At 37.6% G+C, this 19,586-nt stretch overlaps 1 protein-coding gene across 4 annotated transcripts in view; it reads left to right on the top strand.

The window, feature by feature from the left end:
* fbln2 (fibulin 2) overlaps positions 1-19,189 on the top strand; it is a 67,603-nt gene extending 48,414 nt beyond the window's left edge. For 3 of the 4 annotated variants that reach the window (XM_084101826.1, XM_084101827.1, XM_084101828.1), the window contains 10 exons: positions 1,307-1,447; positions 4,983-5,117; positions 9,465-9,602; positions 9,807-9,950; positions 11,016-11,144; positions 12,168-12,293; positions 13,991-14,107; positions 14,674-14,802; positions 16,135-16,258; positions 17,746-19,189. In XM_084101826.1, the coding sequence (XP_083957952.1) occupies positions 1,307-1,447; positions 4,983-5,117; positions 9,465-9,602; positions 9,807-9,950; positions 11,016-11,144; positions 12,168-12,293; positions 13,991-14,107; positions 14,674-14,802; positions 16,135-16,258; positions 17,746-18,103 (1,541 nt within the window). In that variant the 3' untranslated portion in view covers positions 18,104-19,189. The remainder of the gene's footprint in view (positions 1-1,306; positions 1,448-4,982; positions 5,118-9,464; positions 9,603-9,806; positions 9,951-11,015; positions 11,145-12,167; positions 12,294-13,990; positions 14,108-14,673; positions 14,803-16,134; positions 16,259-17,745) is intronic. The other variant, XM_084101829.1, reaches the window with a different exon arrangement.
* The last annotated feature ends 397 nt before the right edge of the window (positions 19,190-19,586 follow it).

The following is a 19,586-nucleotide window of genomic DNA, read 5'->3' as shown; positions in this document are numbered from 1 at the left end:
GAGAATTTAGCTGTTTAAAACAAATATCTGAGATTGCACCAGATTTATTTTATCATTAGGCAAAATGGTGATGCAAGATTGTTGATTTTGCCTTATGCGAGCTCACCAATGGCAAATTATTTACATTAATCTTACTACTTCTTCTCCTTCTAAAACTCCTACTTTTTCCCATTTTTCTATGTTAAACATTTTCCTATGAAAAGCACTCAAAGGACTTGGGTTTATGTTGTACCATTTCAAATGCCAAAGAAGATATTAAACAGAACGTTAAATGGCCTGTCAATTGTGACCAATATTTTAGCTGTATATCATACAATCTAACATAAAATACTGTTGATGTTGCACAGTCTGCCTTGGCCTTTACCCAAAATCTCAGCAAAGGCCGTAAAGGAAAGAAAACAATTGCCCAGTGTAAACCGGCTTTTAACTTCTACAGCAAATGTAGAAGTTACAACCAACTGATTACATTCTGTTTTAGTTCAGCTTATGTAGAATTTATTACTATGACATTCAACAACGATTAATAGTGTTTGTTTGACTGAAATGCAAATTGCCTAAGGCTCAACATGAATGTCAGATTTTACTTCATGTTCACATTGATTCAAGAGACAGGAACTGTAAATCAGTGCAATTTTTGCATGTGAGGACAGTTTAAGGGAGGATATAATCGCAATGGCTTCAGCTGAGAGGGCAGTTTTCACTGTTGAATTATCTCTGTACTTAAAGAGTTTATTTCACTCTCTCTTTCTGCGTCTCTCCGTCAAAGCATTCCCATATGCTGAATGCGGGTGGGCAGTGACCTTGATTTCGTTTGGCAGAAACAAAATGAAGCTTGACTGGCTTTGCTGTGGAGCCAAGGACTTAAGTCACACTCTGCAGGAAACTAGATTGTTTTTTTTAATGAAATGTTTTAGTATTCAATTTCATTCCATTTATGATCGACATTTACACTTCCAAATGCAAGCTCAAAATACGAGACTGTGCATGTATATCCTCCCTGGAGTTTCTCTGGCATCTGTTTCTCTTCATAAGCTGTATTCACGTGGTAAACATTAAGTGTTATAGATTCATAAAGCCACACATGCATGTGATTTCCCCACAAAGAAAACCCACTTCGAACAACAATAAAATGGTTGAATAATTGAGAGCAAACCTCACTATTAGAAACAAAACCTGATCTGATCTCGCACCTCGTAAAATGCTAGCACGACTCTATGAGGGTGGAGGTGTCTGTGTTACAGTATGTGTGTGTTTGCATCTCAGCATGTGCCTTTTCTCTTTAACTAAAGTGTTATGTGTACCATAGATGTGAATGAGTGCACGAGCGGCAGACACAATTGCTCCCTGGACGAGGTGTGTGTGAACCGGGAGGGCTCCTACCAGTGTGTGCGGCTGAATGAGATGTGCGATGAGGGCTTTATTCACAACCAGAATAGAGATTGTGTGGGTAAGAGCTTTCAGCTGGTACCGTGGGACCGTCTCAGCTCATTGTACACTTTTGGGGCATGTTGGCCCATCGCTTGCCCAGATCAACGCTCACTAACACACTAGAAGGAAACCCAAAAGCTCATCGGCATGCTCTTATAACCAGTTCATATACATGCGGTTGCATAATGGGTGTCTAGTTTGCTCAGACTTCTCACCAGAAGCTGTGGGGACGTGTTGAATTTGTTTTGCCTTCCTCCAGACATAACCAAAACATAGAAGGCATTAGTGGTTAGCATACACAAATGTCTCAGTCTATTACAGTAGTTTGATTCTTGAGGTAGTTAATGGGCGTCTTAGATCTGCCTCTAAACCAAATAGCAGTGATGTTTTGGAGCAGCTATAGACGGGAAAGTTTAGGCTTTGAAGATTATTGCTCAATTTTCATCTTTTTAGAGGTTTGTATGGCATTGTTTGGTTCAAAATTATGAAGTAAATGATAATGTGCATGCATGACATACTGTGCACCAAAAATTAAAGTTCATCAATTGATTGTTCATAAATAAATCTTGCCTCCCTCATATTTAAACTAGCATGCTGTGTTTGATGATACACGTGAGAACCTGTGTCATTTATTATTATTATTTATACATTATTATTAATATAATTATTTGATTGTTTAATACTTTAATGCATTTTTTATTAATTTACTTGTGACTTCCTAGTTCTCTCATAGAAGTACAAAAGTGAATGTGCAAATGTGCGTGTTCAGTAGTCAACTCATAACAGTTATTTTAGTATTAATTATATAATGTACTTGTAGCATGTATTAACATTTTGAATTAGCTTTTTAACTTTAGTTTAAGGTTTAGTAATTTTGTTATGTGCTTTTGTCATTTTTTGTTTTTTATATTTGTATTTAGCTGTAATTTATTTCAGTTTAGTAATTTTAGTACTTCAACTTAACCCTTAAACATCTTTAGTAACCCAAGGGGTCTTTTACTTTTCATTTTTAAAGTTAGACATCAACCTTCTTAGTATTCCTCAATCAATTCATTATAAACAATATAACAAGAAAAACTAGGTGTGTAACAAATATATTTTTTCTGCACAATAATAATTGAATATTTGATGACTGAATAAGTTCAATTCACCTTTATTCCACAAGGTGGCAATGTCTGATACACAATGATGAAGTGACGTTTCACTCATAGTTACGGCAGGCAGAAAACAAAAGTGTAGGAATTATCATCAGCAAAAAATGAAATGGCTCAGTGATTTACTGCAGAGCAAGTACTGAACGCAATCAAATACTAGTGTCACTGTCACTTGATGGTGGGTCTTGTGAAGAAGCTGTCAGCGATCAAAATATTGATTTTGCAGATGTTGAACATGATAGTTATCATGATAGAGAATATGTTTGAGATGCCGAATATGATGTTGAATGTACTGGGAAATGAGCTTCCAAGCTCACTTCCAAAAGGTAACAAAATATGCTTTATTTTATTCTTCTGTAATTGTTTCTCTAATATCAGGAGAGTTTTATATTATCGCGACAGGTAGAGGTCCATCCGTGTTAGATGTAGATCCGGGTCGCTAAAGACCCGAATATGTAATAAAGATTGGCGAAACATTCATGCATTAAACTTTAGCAAGGGTTTAATAGGGGTTAAACTTGTTTATTTCAGTTAGTTACCAAGGCAACATTGAAAAAAATTATTTTAAGTTTTTCATCTAATATTTCTATTTTATTTTATTTTATTTCAGCTTTATTTCAATTACTCTATTTTAAATAGTTTTAGTAACAATAACAAAACTGACTTTTGGTGAAAAGATGAACCCAAGCTTGCAACCATCTTGGACGGTCATCATCACCCTCTCATCTTAACCCTTATCGATCACAACAGCACATCTGATATAGACATCATGTTGACAGGCCATAATCCTGATGCACCGCAGTCACATCCCTTTGCAATACCACTAACCCTCTCACTTCTGCCTGCAGTCTGCAAAAATGCATTATTCATCCCATGCATATCCTCTAATGCATTTCAGAGTACGACATTTTGAAGGCAATTCACTATATTGTTGTAATGAAGCAAATTTTTTGAATAAGTGCCACTGCTCATGTATGTTGATGAGGTAGCTTGTTGACACTTCCGCGCTGGATCTGCAACAGAGTGCAAGAGGTGCTTTCAGAGTGCTTTCTATGTGCCTTTTGGGGCTAAATAATGTGCACTTGAATGCAGGAACCTTTTAAAATAGAGAGTGATCTCGGTTCCCTGGTAACTAAAGTGTGAACCTTCAAAGGGCTGGTCCACTCAAAAATGAAAATTCTATCACCATTTACTTATGCTTATGTCATTCAAAACCTGTATGACTTTACATAAAACAAGATATTTTGAAGAATGTTGGTAACAAAACAGTTTTGGTATAAATGACTATAAAATGTGCTGTTGAAATATATTTAATAATGAACTACTTTTGTAGAAAATACTTTTACTTATAAATCAAACCTATTTGAAAATTAAGTTTGTTCTTGAGATGTTTGTTAAGAAGGTAATTGCTATTTTTTGTGAGCCATCTCTCCTCTTTTTCTTTAACCTTCTCCCTATTTCTCTCAAAACCACTCAATAGACAATTATTCACGTATTTAATGCATATTCAAATATTTTTCATCTTTTGAGTTGTTCTACATTACGTCAACCCGAAGCACTTATATATTTGTATAATTAGTGATTGGGCTTGTCTTCCGTATACATATATATATATAATTACAATATATATAATTGTTTGCAGCTGCCTCTGCATTGCACTATTGTGACTATGTACTTATAGTATTATTGCATACCTCTGCCTGAAAACAAGATTCACAAAGTGTGGTCACTGAGATGACAACAACAAAGCCACTTTTGTTTACCTAAAAAGTTGTTTTTAAGTTTTTGCTTTTGGCATTCCATTCTCGAATTGCAATTCTGTTATTATCCAATGCTTTGGCATCCAAAAAACTTTGAAACATTCAAATTCATTGTTTTCTCTATGGTGTTACCAGCTGTTGTGTGGAACAGATAATGTACCATGTGCTCTTTTCTATTTTGTCCTAATGTGGCCAGAGGAAAGCACAAACATTTCCACCCAGTTCCCTGAAATTATTTCCTCTGGCAATAACATGACAGATTGAATCCTTTTTTTTGGGCCACAAATCAGCCATTGTCTAAGCTTCAAGTAATTATTTTTCTCCTCTCTCTGGGTATCTTGTTTTCCAACATAGTCCAGAGTTATTGCCTTTAATAAATCTGGCCAACCGAAGATCTTGACAGTTCGCCACAGTGCCAGGACTCAAGAATGAAGCAAATTGCCTGATGTGTGCCTCGGTTTACGGAAACACACAATGGGATGTTTTTTAAACTGCCATCTCACCTGCTTGCCTCTCCACCAGCTTCAGCTTCTCCATTCCAGGCTTTTGTGGATGTAACTCCCCATTTATGTCCCTGGCACTGTGTGAGGATTTTATAATTTGGAGCCCAGCAAAATAATGCTGTACTTTTGCTTTGCAGATGTGAACGAGTGTGTGACGAACACACACACCTGCCAGGCAGACGAGCGCTGCGTGAACACGGTAGGAGGGTTTGTGTGCGAGAGGCAGATCTCATGTTCGAGCGGTTACCAGCTGAGGAGCGGAGTGTGTGAAGGTGGGTTGGGGCTATGGTATCAGCAAATGTTTACACACACACACACACACACACAACATAATTTTGGTTTCCTAATTTAAAACTTAAAGGGGTAGTTCACCCAAAATTGAGAATTCTGTCATACTCACCTTCACGTTGTTCCAAACCTGTATGAATTTCATTTTTTTGCTGAACACAAAAGATATTTTGTAGAATATGGGTAACCAAACAGTATGGAAAAAAATCTATTGAAGCCAATGGGGCCCATCTACTGTTTATTAACGACATTCTTCAAAATATCTTCTCTAATTAGAATTTTGTTTCAGACATAAAGGTAATAACTTTTGTTTCTGAATAAGAACTGGCTCACCAACCCTACTTTGCATAATTTAAAGGTGCCTTATGTAAAAATAAATAAATTCATACTCCACATTCCATACCAGATGGGGGCAGTATACCTCCAGAAAGTGAGTTGGTCTACTCTAGAGTATGAATATCTTCAAGCTACTCCCCTTCACCTTTACCAGTGAATATGTTCATATTCGTTTTGTTCATATTACATTTTTATTGTTAGTTTGAATTACATTAATTTGACAGACAGCATTCGCTGATGTTGACCAAGCTAGCGCCAACGTAACCAGAGCTTCCAACTCTCACGCATTAACCGTGAGACACACGCAAACACTTTTCACACGCTCTCACCCCACACATCAATTTTCTCACGCACAGAAAAATCGCGAAGCAAAGAGGACACGGAGACCGACAGACTAGACAGAGCAGGTTAGTTATGATATAAAAAAATCTCAGCTCTCAGATTCTGTCAATTAAATACCGTTTTGGCGCTTGTAAATGTTACACGACAGATCCCTAGCGCATGTGAACCGATCATCTCTACTAGCTAATAGTAAAAAAATCACGAACACTGAAAGATACAGTAACGTTAGGCTACAACTTACCAAAATGTATTCCTCATACATAATATCGACCAATCAGTGTTTTTTATCATCGTGAAGAGGTCAATAACACAGCTGGAGAACAATTATGTCAGATTTACCTCAGGAAAGCCATTTAATATACATAATATAGGTCACGTAGTTGGCAAGAAAAAAAGAGCAATAGAGATTGTGCTATGTGTACTATATTACAATACTGTATTTATGAACGTTATATACGTTTATCGAACAGCCTTCGATACATTTCTATGTTATAACTTCCCGAAAATCTACACAAACATATAAAACAAACTTCTAACGAAATACTAACAGCATCTTACTTACCAATCCAAACGAAATGTTGCAAGTTCGAAGTCAAACCTCATTTTTTTCATGTCCATTAGTTGTCTCCAGCGATGGAAAGCAGTGCCAATGTTTACTCTGGTTCTGTTCCTTTTTTATCATATTTTATTTGAATGTAGTAGTGGGCAGTAGGCTACTTTCCACACGATTGACATCAGGTTCAAGTACGCCCACAAGCCGTGCGAGTTATTCGTGTATTGCATGTTTGGCTGGTGGTTATGTTGCCGGCATACCGCCTCCCATGGCCGAAACTGGTATTACGACACCTGTCGGGCCGTGGCTATTAATGCTAATGCTAATTGAGGTTGATATCTCTGCAGCACTATAACTTGACATTTTTTTAATGACATCATCGCCCTTATTTCTTCTCATTCTTTTGATGCATGTAGCTCATTTTTTGGATATTTTTACCTCAATTTTTACATAAGGCACCTTTAAAGCAATGGTGTGAATTTGAGGGTGGCATTATAAGTTTGTCTGACCAATGACAAATAAAGGAGTGCTTGAAAACAAACATTATTTGTAAATTTGGTGATGCTAGTGGCACAAAAATGATGTGTTTGACCATTGCGCTCACGTCTTTCGCAGCGTCACACACATGGCACGGTGTTATAAAAACGGGGCACTCAAGTTAAAAGAACTTTTAAAAAACACATCTTTTTTGTTCCACTGACCTGCGTCCTACCTTTTTAACTGCAAAAATGCGTTCTATGTGAATGGCCCTCAAGCTTTAATTTCACTAAAAGTCCACAGAGAGCATTGATGTATTAATTAAAATACATTGAGAGTTATGTCTACGTGAACTTTGCTTCTATGTGAGATCAAATCAGGAGAAACATGGCAGCAGTCCAGCTCTTCCCCGGCTATCAGAGCTGCCCAGTGATGCATATGGACAGAATCAATAACAAACGGTCTTCTATCCTTGTCATAGTCCTCTAGCCCACATTACTCCACAGATCTCAGACCAGTGTCTTCATCATCTAAACACCACCATCACCGCTGCAAAGAAGAACCAGAAACCATGCATCAATCTGTGCAGTAAAATGTGATTTTTTTTGCAGGCCTTCGCAGTTCGAAAGAGGCCACAGCTGATTGCCTCGGGCTCTTGCTTGCTAACATCTAAAGCATCCCGCACTCTGTTTTTACACAAAGCAGATGCTTAGACACATCTAACCACTGCCTTTGAACAGAGAAAACTTAGCAAGAGTCTCTGATTCTTGTCAGGACTTGGCCCAATGCATTTTAATAAGTGTGGAGGGATAATTATCATTATAAGTGATGGAATAGCAATAATGGATTTGAACTAATTGCAGGCTTTGGACAGTTGAAAATTCATACTCTGTTACTACAGTGCAACTGTAAGATTTTGAAAGACCACCTTAACTTGAAATTAAAGGCTCACCAATATCCATATATGGGTTCCCAGGTAACAGGAATGTTCTCAGAACTTCCCTAATGTTCTGGCAAGATTCTGAACAAAAGTAACATTAATAACACTTTCATTCAAAGACTGGTCTTTAACAATGTTCTAAAAGCAAACATAATTTTTTTCTGAAATGTTTTAATTGGATGTTTGTCTAACATTTTTAAATGTTACTACTTCAGAATGTTCAGAGAACATTCAAGAGTAAAAATCCCATAATGTTTGAAGGATGATAAAATGGAATGTTCCCTTAACATTCGCATAATTAAGAAAAAACATATAGACATTTTAAACGTTAAGAGAACATTCAGAAATAATGTAGTTGTTGATCAGGGAACTTAAACAGAACCTCAACCGAACCTGCTTGACACGCGAGAACAAACCGTCAAGCGAACATGCTTGAGCTTCCGTGTGTGAGACTGATGTGTGAGAGTTTATGAATGTTTATATGTGAATAAAAGCCTAAATTCAATCTGTTCATCATTTAAAGCGATTGAGTCTCTTCAGAAAATTTGGACTAAACCACTCAATTCATATAGACTTATTGACTTACATATTTTTGTTAGCTAGGTCTCATATTGCTTAGGTAATGGTGCTATTTACCTGCGTTTTGAATGTGAGTTTGCAATCTGTATTGAATGTAATGCAATTTAAAATGGTGTACTGTGAACTAATGTCAAGAAAAATCTTTCTGTCCTTGGGCTGCATGCAAAAATAACTTGCAACATGACTAGTGTAGTCCGATTAACCAACAAATTACTCTTATGAGCTGGTTCTTTTTAGTGTTTCAAAAGCATACAACATGACCAGAGCAGTCCGATTCATAAACAAATGACTCATTATGAGCCAGTTCTTCTAGTGAGTCAAAAACACACAGCGTGAGCAGTGCAGTCCAATTCATTAATAAATGCCTCATTATGAGCCAGATCTTTTAGTGAATCAGAAACATACAGCATGATCAGTAGTCTAATTCATTAACAAATGACTCAATGAGCTGATTCTATTTGTGAATCAAATCATCAGCACGACTATGGTAATCTGATTCCCGAATGGATCACTCTTATGATTCTTTTAATGAATTTGAGTTCAATACTGGTTTGAATCCTTCTCTGAACTGAATCCATCAGAGTGGATACTGAATCAAAGTCTGACTCATTTGACGAACTGCAGGTTATCATTATTTTCAGTGATGCTCGTATTAAGTTTTGTGTGCCAGTATCATTAACAAAATACATGTGTTTTTTCTTTAATTCCATGCAAGTGTTGACTGTAGAGAAACTGGGGTTTGATTTTGTGAGACCAGCTGTCTTGAAATGTGTGAGCATGCTTTCCCAGCCTGTTATTGAGCCACAGTGCCACCTACTGTGAAGTTCTGACTTGTAATTGAGGACTGTTGTGATCTCTGTCCAAACCCATCTCCTCCAACAAATGTCTCAGATGATGCCCGTCTATTCATTATGCTTCTATGCTTGCCAAATTTGGTGAGATTTACAGATTTTCTTGAAGTCTTTATAAGAGGTAACTTAATTTGTTTAGATCTTCTAACAGCATCAGTCTCAAAAGCTAAACAAATCTTGAACCCGACTGGGTGGCGTCTAGCTGTCCGAACCAATGGCCTGTTTGACATTTGCTGCACTCTTTCTCTTCTAGACATAGATGAGTGTGTTGTGCGAACTCATAACTGTGGAATGGGCTTCCAGTGTCAGAATACTGATGGTTCGTTCACGTGTAACCCGAAGCAACGCTGTCTCACAGGATTCACTCAAGACTCACACGGCAACTGCATCGGTAAGACAAGCCAGAGACACCTTTAGAGTCTCTCGGTGCCCCCTAGAGGACAGATGCATGAAGAATACCAAACTGTCACTGTTTGAAAATCTGAAAAATACAAATGACAATCCCTTTAAGTAAACACATTTTTGAAAAGTTGCTTTTTTGTTTCATTTGCCTTTGTTTTATCACTTTCATGCTCTCTCTCTCACTTTATTGTAGACATTGATGAATGCAGCAGTGTGAGAGAACCATGTACGACTGGCTTTAACTGCATAAATACTGTGGGCTCTTACACCTGTCAGCACAAGATTATTATGTGCAGTCAGGGTTACCATTCCAGCCCTGATGGAGCACGATGTATTGGTAAGGACACATACAAATATACGTGCTTATTATACCCTAACCTTACTTACACCTAACCCTTTCAGAAAACTTTTAGTGTTTTTAGATTTAGATTGTTATAACATTAGGCTTATTATTATTTATATTAAAACATTGTTTTTTTAAAAGGAATTAATACTTTTATTCACCAAGGATTCATTAAACTGATCAAAAGTGACAGTAAAGACTATTTTTTATGTTACAAAATATTTCTATTTCAAATTAATGCTGTTTTCTTGAACTTTGAATTCATCAAAAAAATCCTGATTTTTTTTTAAAAAAATTACAAGTTTCTAAAATATTAAGCAGTGCAACTCTTTTCAAAATTGATCATAGCAATGTTTCTTGAGCAGAAAATCAGCATATTAGAATGATTTCTAAAGGATCATATGACAATGAAGACTGGAATAATGATGCTGAAATTCAACTTTGACATCACAGGAATATATTACATTTTAAAATATATTACAATAAATAAAAAAACAGGTATTTTAAATTGTAATAATATCTCACAGTATTACTGTTTCCACTGTATTTTTTATCAAATAAATGCTGCCTTGGTGAGTGTAAGACCTCTTTCAAAAACATAAAAACTGACCCCATATACTGTACTGTATGTATATATGATAAGTATTATGTATAAAAATCTTACTTTATTTCATATATCATTTTCCTTGTTTGGACTGTTGGGGTTGGTTCCCGTAAACATTTCTTAGTTCTGAAATTTCTTTTTGAAGTGAGGATTGGTGAAAGCTAATTCCACTTGTTTAAAGAGCATTTCTCAAATGTACTGGGGCAATACCACAGTATACCACATAATGGTGTGAGATGATAATATCATGAAATTGAATCATTATTCATGTACCGTACCATTTAAGTACAACGGACCATTAAAAAAAAACACAAAAAAACAAGCCATTACTGTGATTCAACTTTAAAAAAAACATGTCAGTAGCATTACTTTTTGTTACCATTTTTTGTTGGTATAAACTAACTGGACTTGTAAAGTCTACAAGAACTAGTAAGACTGCTGAATGTGATCTGCAGATGTGGATGAATGTCAGATGGGCACCCACCGCTGTGGAGAGGGCCAAATCTGTCACAACCTACCCGGCAGCTACCGCTGTGACTGCCAAACCGGCTACCAGTACGACACCATTCGCCAGCTCTGTGTGGGTGCGTATCAACACATACACTGACACACACAACAAGTACACAGCCAAAACACATCTTTGTTCAGATTAGCAAGTGCACACAGTAGGCTTGCTGAACAAAACTTCACTTTCAGACCTTACAATATGCTATGCAGTAAGTCACAATGAAATCAGTCATATTTTTGGAATATTCATGGAAGGTGGGCACGCTAACGGTCTCTATCATCAGTCGCTAGTGCGCCTCTTAAGGCCAGGGGAGTGAGGCTTGAGCCCAAAGTATACTTTTGCCATCCGCGTTCCGCAACGGTCTGCGCACTGTCCGTGTGACGCGTCTTTCCACGCTCATAACCAAAGGAGTATACTTTGAAAGGCTTGCACGCTCAACTGTGCGCGACACCGAGTGGAACGCGGAAACTTACACTTGCACATCATTATTTTTTTTTAATTCAGGTGCCCTCAAAATAACATCCCCTCCCTCTTACAGTAACTTGCAAGGGTGGGACAACCTGCCACTCACATGAGATCACAGCAATAGCAAACCACAACAATCCCAATGGACAAAATCAAGTCCCATCCTACATTTTTTCTTGTTCGAGAAGCCACCTCACTCCGATATACGTCACAATGCGGACAAAAGGTAGAGGATGAAGTATAGAATAAAAGGAAGAATTTTAGCATTTTAAAAATGATACTTTCTGACCTCAAACACAAGTTTCCCCCTTTTTTCAAAGTATCTTAAACCACAGCTGCAAAATAAAGCACTTGAAGGATTTAAAAACAGTTTGGATACTGTGACTGAATTACCCAAAGGATGTCATTTTCTCTGTGGTTAGCCAGACTAATAGCATGCATATAGATGAAGCTGACAGCAGCTCATGCTCCAGAGAGCATGCAGATTATCCTAATCTTGTATCCCTTCTGCTCCTATAGAGGAGTGAAAGAGGACAGCAAGGCAAAGACGGATGGAGAAAGAGAGAGAGATGCTCCTCAGACTACAGTATGTTTGTAAAGTAATGCAGTTCTCTGCATCTTTTTGTGCTGGCAGATGTAAATGAGTGTTGGCGGTACCCGGGCCGCCTGTGCGCCCAGACCTGTGATAACACGCCGGGATCCTACCAGTGCTCCTGTACCACAGGCTTCTCCCTGGCCTTTGATGGCAAGAACTGCGAAGGTACATCCATTTGCACTAGCAGAATTGAACACGGATCAGTCTACCTACAAAGAATGTGTTGTGCTCTGACAGTATGAATGTTTTTTCTTTCCAATTAAAATGAGGCAGAGAGCTATAAACAAAAAAAGATGAGTGAGCTGTCAGCCGGTGTGTTTGCCACTTCTTTTATTTACTAGTCCCAATATATGGAGAGATCCATATAGAAATTCAGAGTTTATTTCAAGGACTTGGCGGGTGACAGCCTGAGGAACAATTCATGAGGTGACTTTTAGTTTGGTTTCAAAGGGGCAACAGTATTAAAATAAATTGCAGAATTATGGCCGGATTTAGTACAGCTCAAACAGCTCAAACCCTCTTTTGGCATTAAAAAAACTACTGTCAGGATTTACTAAAGACGCGCAGTGAGAAATTAGCAATGAACTGGTGTGGAGACAGTTATTTTTGTGGCTGACCTTATTGCATCTGGATTTGCTGGAGGACAGTGTAGCTCCAACTAGCTCCTAAACCTGTCTGAACGTTTCTAGTAATCCTGAAGACTAGGGTTGCATCCGAAATCACATTCTTCCCCACTATATAGTAGGCGAAAAACAGTATGCGACAAAAGAAGTATGTCTGAGCAAAAAGTAGGCAAAAAGTGCCCGGATGACCTACTACCTCTGGCAAGATTCTGAAGTGTGCATATGATGGACACTTCACTTTACTCTGCAGGACAGTGACCCTCCAGGAGCGGAGTTTGATACCCCTGTCTTAGGCCTTGTCCACACTTATACGTTTTCGTTTGAAAGCGCATCTTTTTCTCTCTGTTTTGGCCTTCCGTTCACACCGAGACAACGTTCTTTTTGTAAATGAAGATGGAGCTTTTTGAAAAAGCTCTCCCAAGTGGATAAATTTGAAAACACTGTTTTCGCACTGTAGTGTGGACTGTGAGATATTCGAAAAAGATGATGCGTGTTAATTCATGTGACACAATGTACCCATAATATCTCTGTTTTTGTGCCTACTATTTACATTCATAATCTTGCTAAAGATAAATGTTCCTTTGTAGAATCTTCATATTACATTCCTGCAAAGATGACAGAAAACGTACTCACAATTGCTGTCCTGTGGCCAAAAAAAAAAATGACAATTGGGTTTTAGACCATACTATTTTGATTAGATTATTAGATTGCAACCGCACACTAATTTGCCCTATTCAGTAATTTCGGCCTATAGTGATTTAATACAATAATATAATGCAATACAATATTATAACATTTAATTTGAAAACTGAAAAAGCTGAAATCTGATTTGAATATGAAACAAGTTTGATCAAGTTCTCAAGCATTACTGGAGAATTTTAGAACATCAGACCGTTTGTAGATAGTTTACAACACAAATTAATTTGATTAGTGACCTAGACTGGGTAAAACCCAGCCCGATCTGCTGGCGATTTGATTTCGCACTGTAGCTCTGTGGTCTGGCTATTAGTGACCTAGAAATAGTGCAGAATTATATTTTACATCTGCCTACAACTTATTTCCAGGTTTTAATTAGATTTACCAGATTTTCAATGGGGTCTCAGATTTTTGGACTCCACTGCACATTTGCACTGATATGAGCACACTGCCAATATGCACAAGACTGTTATGATTTATGCAAATGTATACACACAAAAATATTTTTGAATCCAAAAACTTGTTTTCTGTGTTCTCTCATAGATGTTAATGAATGTGACAACAATCCATGCAGTCAGGAGTGTGCAAACATCTATGGCTCTTACCAGTGTTACTGCCGAATAGGCTACTACCTGAAAGAGGACGGGCACACGTGTGAAGGTGAGGTGTTATCAATGTCCTCAAGGTAGGAAATGGATTCAAGTACCCTATTATGATATTTTAAAGGTTCTCCTATAGTAGGCCTACATGCATCCAAGGTCAAAAACACAATTTTCTCATAATATTCTACATTGCACCATTACCTCTTTCCTCACATTGTCTAAAACAGTTTGATCAAGGATCCGATCTTCCTAAACCCCTCCTTTCTGAGAGCCTACTCTGTTCTGATTGGTCGGATGGCCCAGTCTGTTGTGATTGTCTACCGCTTACCTGCTTGCCATCCATTTCATACCCATTAAGGGTTAAACAGTCACATTATACAGTATGTTGATTAAAGAGATGATGTGATGTTTTCCTCTGATAGGGATATTGGATCGATAATGTCTTGAATCTTTTAATAAGGATGCTTTTTTTCCAGAATTATTCCACAATTAGTGTGTTCTTGGCACATTTTCTTAAACACAAATCTTCCTGGGTAAAGGACAAATCTTCACACTGTGGTTTGTTGTGATGTTCTTAAATGGCTAGTTTTCTCACTGATAAAGATGTTCTTGTTTGTTCTCTAGATATCGACGAGTGCTCACAGAGCATTGGAAACCTCTGTGCATTCCAGTGTGTGAATGTCCCTGGTAGCTACAAATGTGCCTGTCCTCCCCATGGTTACTCCATGTCACCTAATGGACGCACCTGTCAAGGTAACACTAAATAGATATATAAGTTTATCATATTACATTTAAGTCTTTGATTTAATTAAATAAAAGCACAAAGCATGAGACCAAATGTTCAGGATTTATCTTAACATGTTATGTTTTATGTTTTGTTGTATTATGTTGTTTTATTTTATGTTATGTCATGGTATGCTGTGTTATTTTATTATTTTATCTTATGTTGTTGTTTTATATTATGTTATGTTAAGTGTTGGGGAAAGTTACATTTAAAAGTAATGCATTAGATAGATAGATAGATAGATAGATAGATAGATAGATAGATAGATAGATAGATAGATAGATAGATAGATAGATAGATAGATAGATAGATAGATAGATAGATAGATACAATATTGCAGGTGTGTATATATATATATATACAGTAGTCAACATTTGAAGTGGATCAAAACCTTTCATCAAAGTTATACATGAATTTTTAACACTACCCGTTCTTGTCTTAGAACAACTTTGATGAACTTTTTTGATCCACTTCAAATGTTGACTACTGTATATATATATATAGGGTGGATTCAGGGTAAATTGGACACTTTTTTGCCATTGAGATGACTTGGAAAAAGTGTCCCAATCAAGCTGAATTCACCCCTATATATATAAATTTTTGGGTGGACAATCCCTTTAAACTCCGGTTCATATTCTGCCCAACACCTTTCCAAAGCCAAATGGTACAAACTCAATTTCAAGCTTTAATTTCTCTAATTGGCACATTGAGTTGCGAGGCGCTAACCTCAGGTTCAACACAGCACTGCTCGGTGTCCTCCATCACTCTCTGAAAGATCACGAAATTGACGAAACTCCCTCAGGCTCTCAAGATAGGAAAGTAGATGAGAGGTGAAGAAGAGCCTGTACATGCTCCCGGAGGTTAGCGCTAGCCTGCACCAAACGAATTACTCTACGAATTGGAGCCGGCGAGCTGTAACGAGGACTTTGCTTTTGTAAAATGAGATGCATAATTAATTACTTCTGGAGGGGCCAAAATTGACTCCTAGCAGAATGAAGCCTAGCGGTTAGTCACCGCAGACGTCAGTCGCCCCCTGACAACCCTGCTAGCATTGATTGAGACCAGGGTAAAATTGAATGTGTGCTGCCATTTAGATATTTATGTTATCAAAATCTTACAAAGTCTAATAGTTTGATTCTCTTTTGATTCACTACTGAATTTCCATTTACTCTTTTTTTATGTAAGAAGAAAGATCGATAATTCAGGAAAGGAACTATGGAATGAAAGTTTTAAGCAGTCTCAGAGGCCTCAATTTTTACTGACTCAATCTATTTAGCTGTTGTCTTCCCTTTCGTTCTCAGATATTGATGAATGTGCCATTGGATCGCACAATTGCTCTTCTTCCCAGACCTGTTTCAACATCCAGGGAGGCTTCCGTTGCCTGTCATTTGCATGTCCAGACAACTACAGGAGAGTGTCAGACACGTAAGTATGACCCGCTGATTTTCTTTACCAATCACATTTATCATGCAGATCACATGTTGGCTCAATCAGTGAACCTGCTAGCGTGGCTAGACCATATCCAACTTAGCATAGTAATCAGAAGTTTCACTGCTTAATGCAGGAAAAATATAGGATCTGTCAGCATTTTTCAAGAAATAAACTGCATAATGGTGAAACTAAAAATCATACGGATGCACATGCACATATACTGGATCAGTACATTTGCACTGAGCATAAATACATTCATTGTAGCATCCTTGTGCCATCTGAATTGATGCTGGCACTTTACAGAGCATGGTTTCTGCTAAGCAAATGGAATGAAGCCAGATTGCTTTGATTAGGCAGTAGTTCAAACACACACGTCTGGCCAGTGTCAGCAAGAACCCTGATTGGTGGGAACTCCCACTGCTCACCATCAGCCCTCCTGAGATTCACTGCTATATCAGAGATTAACAGCCCAGAGGAGCCAGCGGGGGCAAAAACACCCTACGGAGAAACTGTACATATGGGTTGTGCAGGGTTATTTTAGAAGACAGTATCACTGTATTACTATTGTATGTCTTGCTGTACAACATATTTAGTTAATCTGTGATCCGTTCATGTTATCAGGTGTTTTATGTGGTTTATCGGTTGCTTGATGGTTCTTATTGATCCAAATAAAAAAAGTCAGCCACTGTCTATATGGCTCCTTTCAAAGCCTGTTTTATCACTGGCCAGCTGAAAATCACAAATCTGGTCATTTAGAAAAGTAACAGCACAGCTCTCCACAATCATCCACACAGTTTGAGATATTATTCAGCGTTCAAGCTAAAGGGATAATTAACTCAAAAATGAAAATTCTGTCACCATTTACTTACCCCTATGTCAATGCCAATGATTTTCTTTGTTTTGTTACATGTTTTATGTTGCTGTTTTGATACGTTATGTTGTTGTTTTATATTGTGCTAAATTATTTGTTTTGTTTTGCTTTGTTTTGTGTTTCGTTTTCGATTTGTTTGGTTTAGTTTGGTTCTGTAGCAGTTATCTTATTTTGTAAACATGTCTATTCTTCTCACCGTTGTGTCACTCTAATGTCTTTCTTTCTTCTGTGAAACACAAAAGAAAATATTTTGAAGAATGTTTACTGTTTTGTCCATATAATAAAACTCAAATGAGGTTTAAGAATTTAGGTCGCTGTTACTACAAAACAAAACAAAACAAAACAAAACAACATTGGACCCCATTGACTTTGGACACATTTTTCAAAATATCATCTTTTATGTTCCACAGAAGAAAGTATAAGTCTAACAGGTTTGAACCAACATGATAATTTTCATTATTAGTTAAACAATCCCTTTATAAGTGTCTGTTAATGTCATAAGAGCCATTTTAGATATTTGACTTTAAAACACAATTTTGGCCAGGGTCTTTGCAGAACAAATTCTTACACATTCTATGGACCAAAACTCTCACCTCTCCCATGTTTTTAGACGCTGCGAGAGAACGAGTTGCCCCAACTTCCAGCAATGCCAGACTATGCCGTTACGCATCACATACTACCAACTGAGCTTCCAGACCAACATCGTCATCCCAGCACAGATCTTCCGCATCGGACCCTCGCCCGCCTACTCGGGCGACAACATAATCATCGGCATCCCTCGCGGAAACGAGGAAGGCTACTTCATCACGCGGAAGCTCAACAGCTTCACGGGCGCCGTGTACCTGAACCGGCAGGTGCGGGAGCCACGGGACTTCCTCATCGACGTGGAAATGAAGCTGCTGCGCCAAGGAACTTTCACAACTTTCCTGGCCCGCATCTACGTGTTCATCACAACAAACTCCATGTGATGTTAGCGCTCGTCTAGTGACGCCTTTGATTTCGCATGGTGCTAAACTCAAGCTTCAAGCCTCTGCCTTGAAATTGTTTGTCATCTGGCAAAGTCATCTTGTCTTGTCTGTGATCTTTAGGCTTCTGTTTGCCTAACGGATTTTGCTTAGAGAGACTTTGATGGGACTCTCCCACTGGGATCCAACCGCTTGTTATGAGTAGAGTGAGAACAAACAGGATGGAGTACATAAAGAGACTGACAGAAACGTTTGGCTTTTAAAAGTCCTAGTTTTTCCTCTTCAAAGTATTGAAAGTACTCTACACCAAATGCTATTTATACTGTACCAATTTATCTTGATTGCCTTAAACTGCTTTTTATAGCACTTCATTACTTTTCGAACAACACAATGTTTCTCCTCGGGGGTTGGCAGAATAGAGCTGAGGTAGAGTTACACATTTGTAATGGCTGTCACAATTCCTCCGTCGGCCATTCAAGTGCTGTGCCAATTAAACGTCTATTAATTTCACAGCTCATTCGAAACAACCGAAAACTGTATTTGAAAACTTATCTGTGATAATTCACATGAGTAGGCCTACCTCAGTTCAGAGCCCACCAGCCTGCGAAAGATAACATCGTGTGATCATGTCTGTAATCATTGTTAAACACTATAAATTAAAAAGGTGTATGGTAAGGTATTATTATTTCAAATGTTTGTTTCATATGCGCTCCCTTCATAGCTCTTGGTGCTAATTTACCGTTTTGGAAATGTTTGACACGCATGAAGAGTGTGTGAGCTCCAAAGCAGCACTGAGAATGTTTCATTATTATACATCATTTTGTATGTCTTTACTTTGTAATACTGTACCTATTTTAATGTATTACTGTCTTGAAAATTCATCTCAGGGTAAAAGCATAAAATCATCTCGATTTTCCATGCACAGCATATTTGAAATTATAACACAATTAACAAACATTCGGTATCAACATAAAAGTGTTTCATGCTCGTTCAATTCATGGAAACGCATCAGTATATTAATGCAGTGCATATTATCTGCCTTACTGGATTCGATTCTTCAATAAAGCAACACCAATCCTTTTATTAGTATTTTAGTGATTGCTTGAAATGTTTTGTCACTTCTGTTTATTTCATGAAAAGTTAGAGATTGCCTCCTAGTGGTGAGAAGAGGAACTATAGCTTGTGGCCTGAGGCTCCCTTTGCTTTCAGCAGCTATAAACCATCATCGGATTTTATGATGAAATGATTGCTCTACTAATGAAGCATTTTATTGTTCAATCACTTGCATTTAAAGTGAACATGAAATCAAATCTGGCCCTATTTACGGTATTAATCCATGTAATAAGAAAAAAACATGCTTGTAATCTTTAATCAAAGAGTAATAACTTGCTATTCCTCTGAAAGGACATTTCTTCGTTGGTTTTTGAGAATGTTAATCAAGAGCCAATCTTAGCCATTGTTTTAGCAGATTCTCATTCGGTTTGGT

Source organism: Abramis brama (genome assembly GCF_963993115.1).
Source record: "Abramis brama genome assembly, chromosome: 23".
NCBI lineage: Eukaryota > Metazoa > Chordata > Actinopteri > Cypriniformes > Leuciscidae > Abramis > Abramis brama.
Note: the sequence above shows the minus strand (reverse complement) of the source record. Positions and strands in the feature narration are given on the sequence as shown.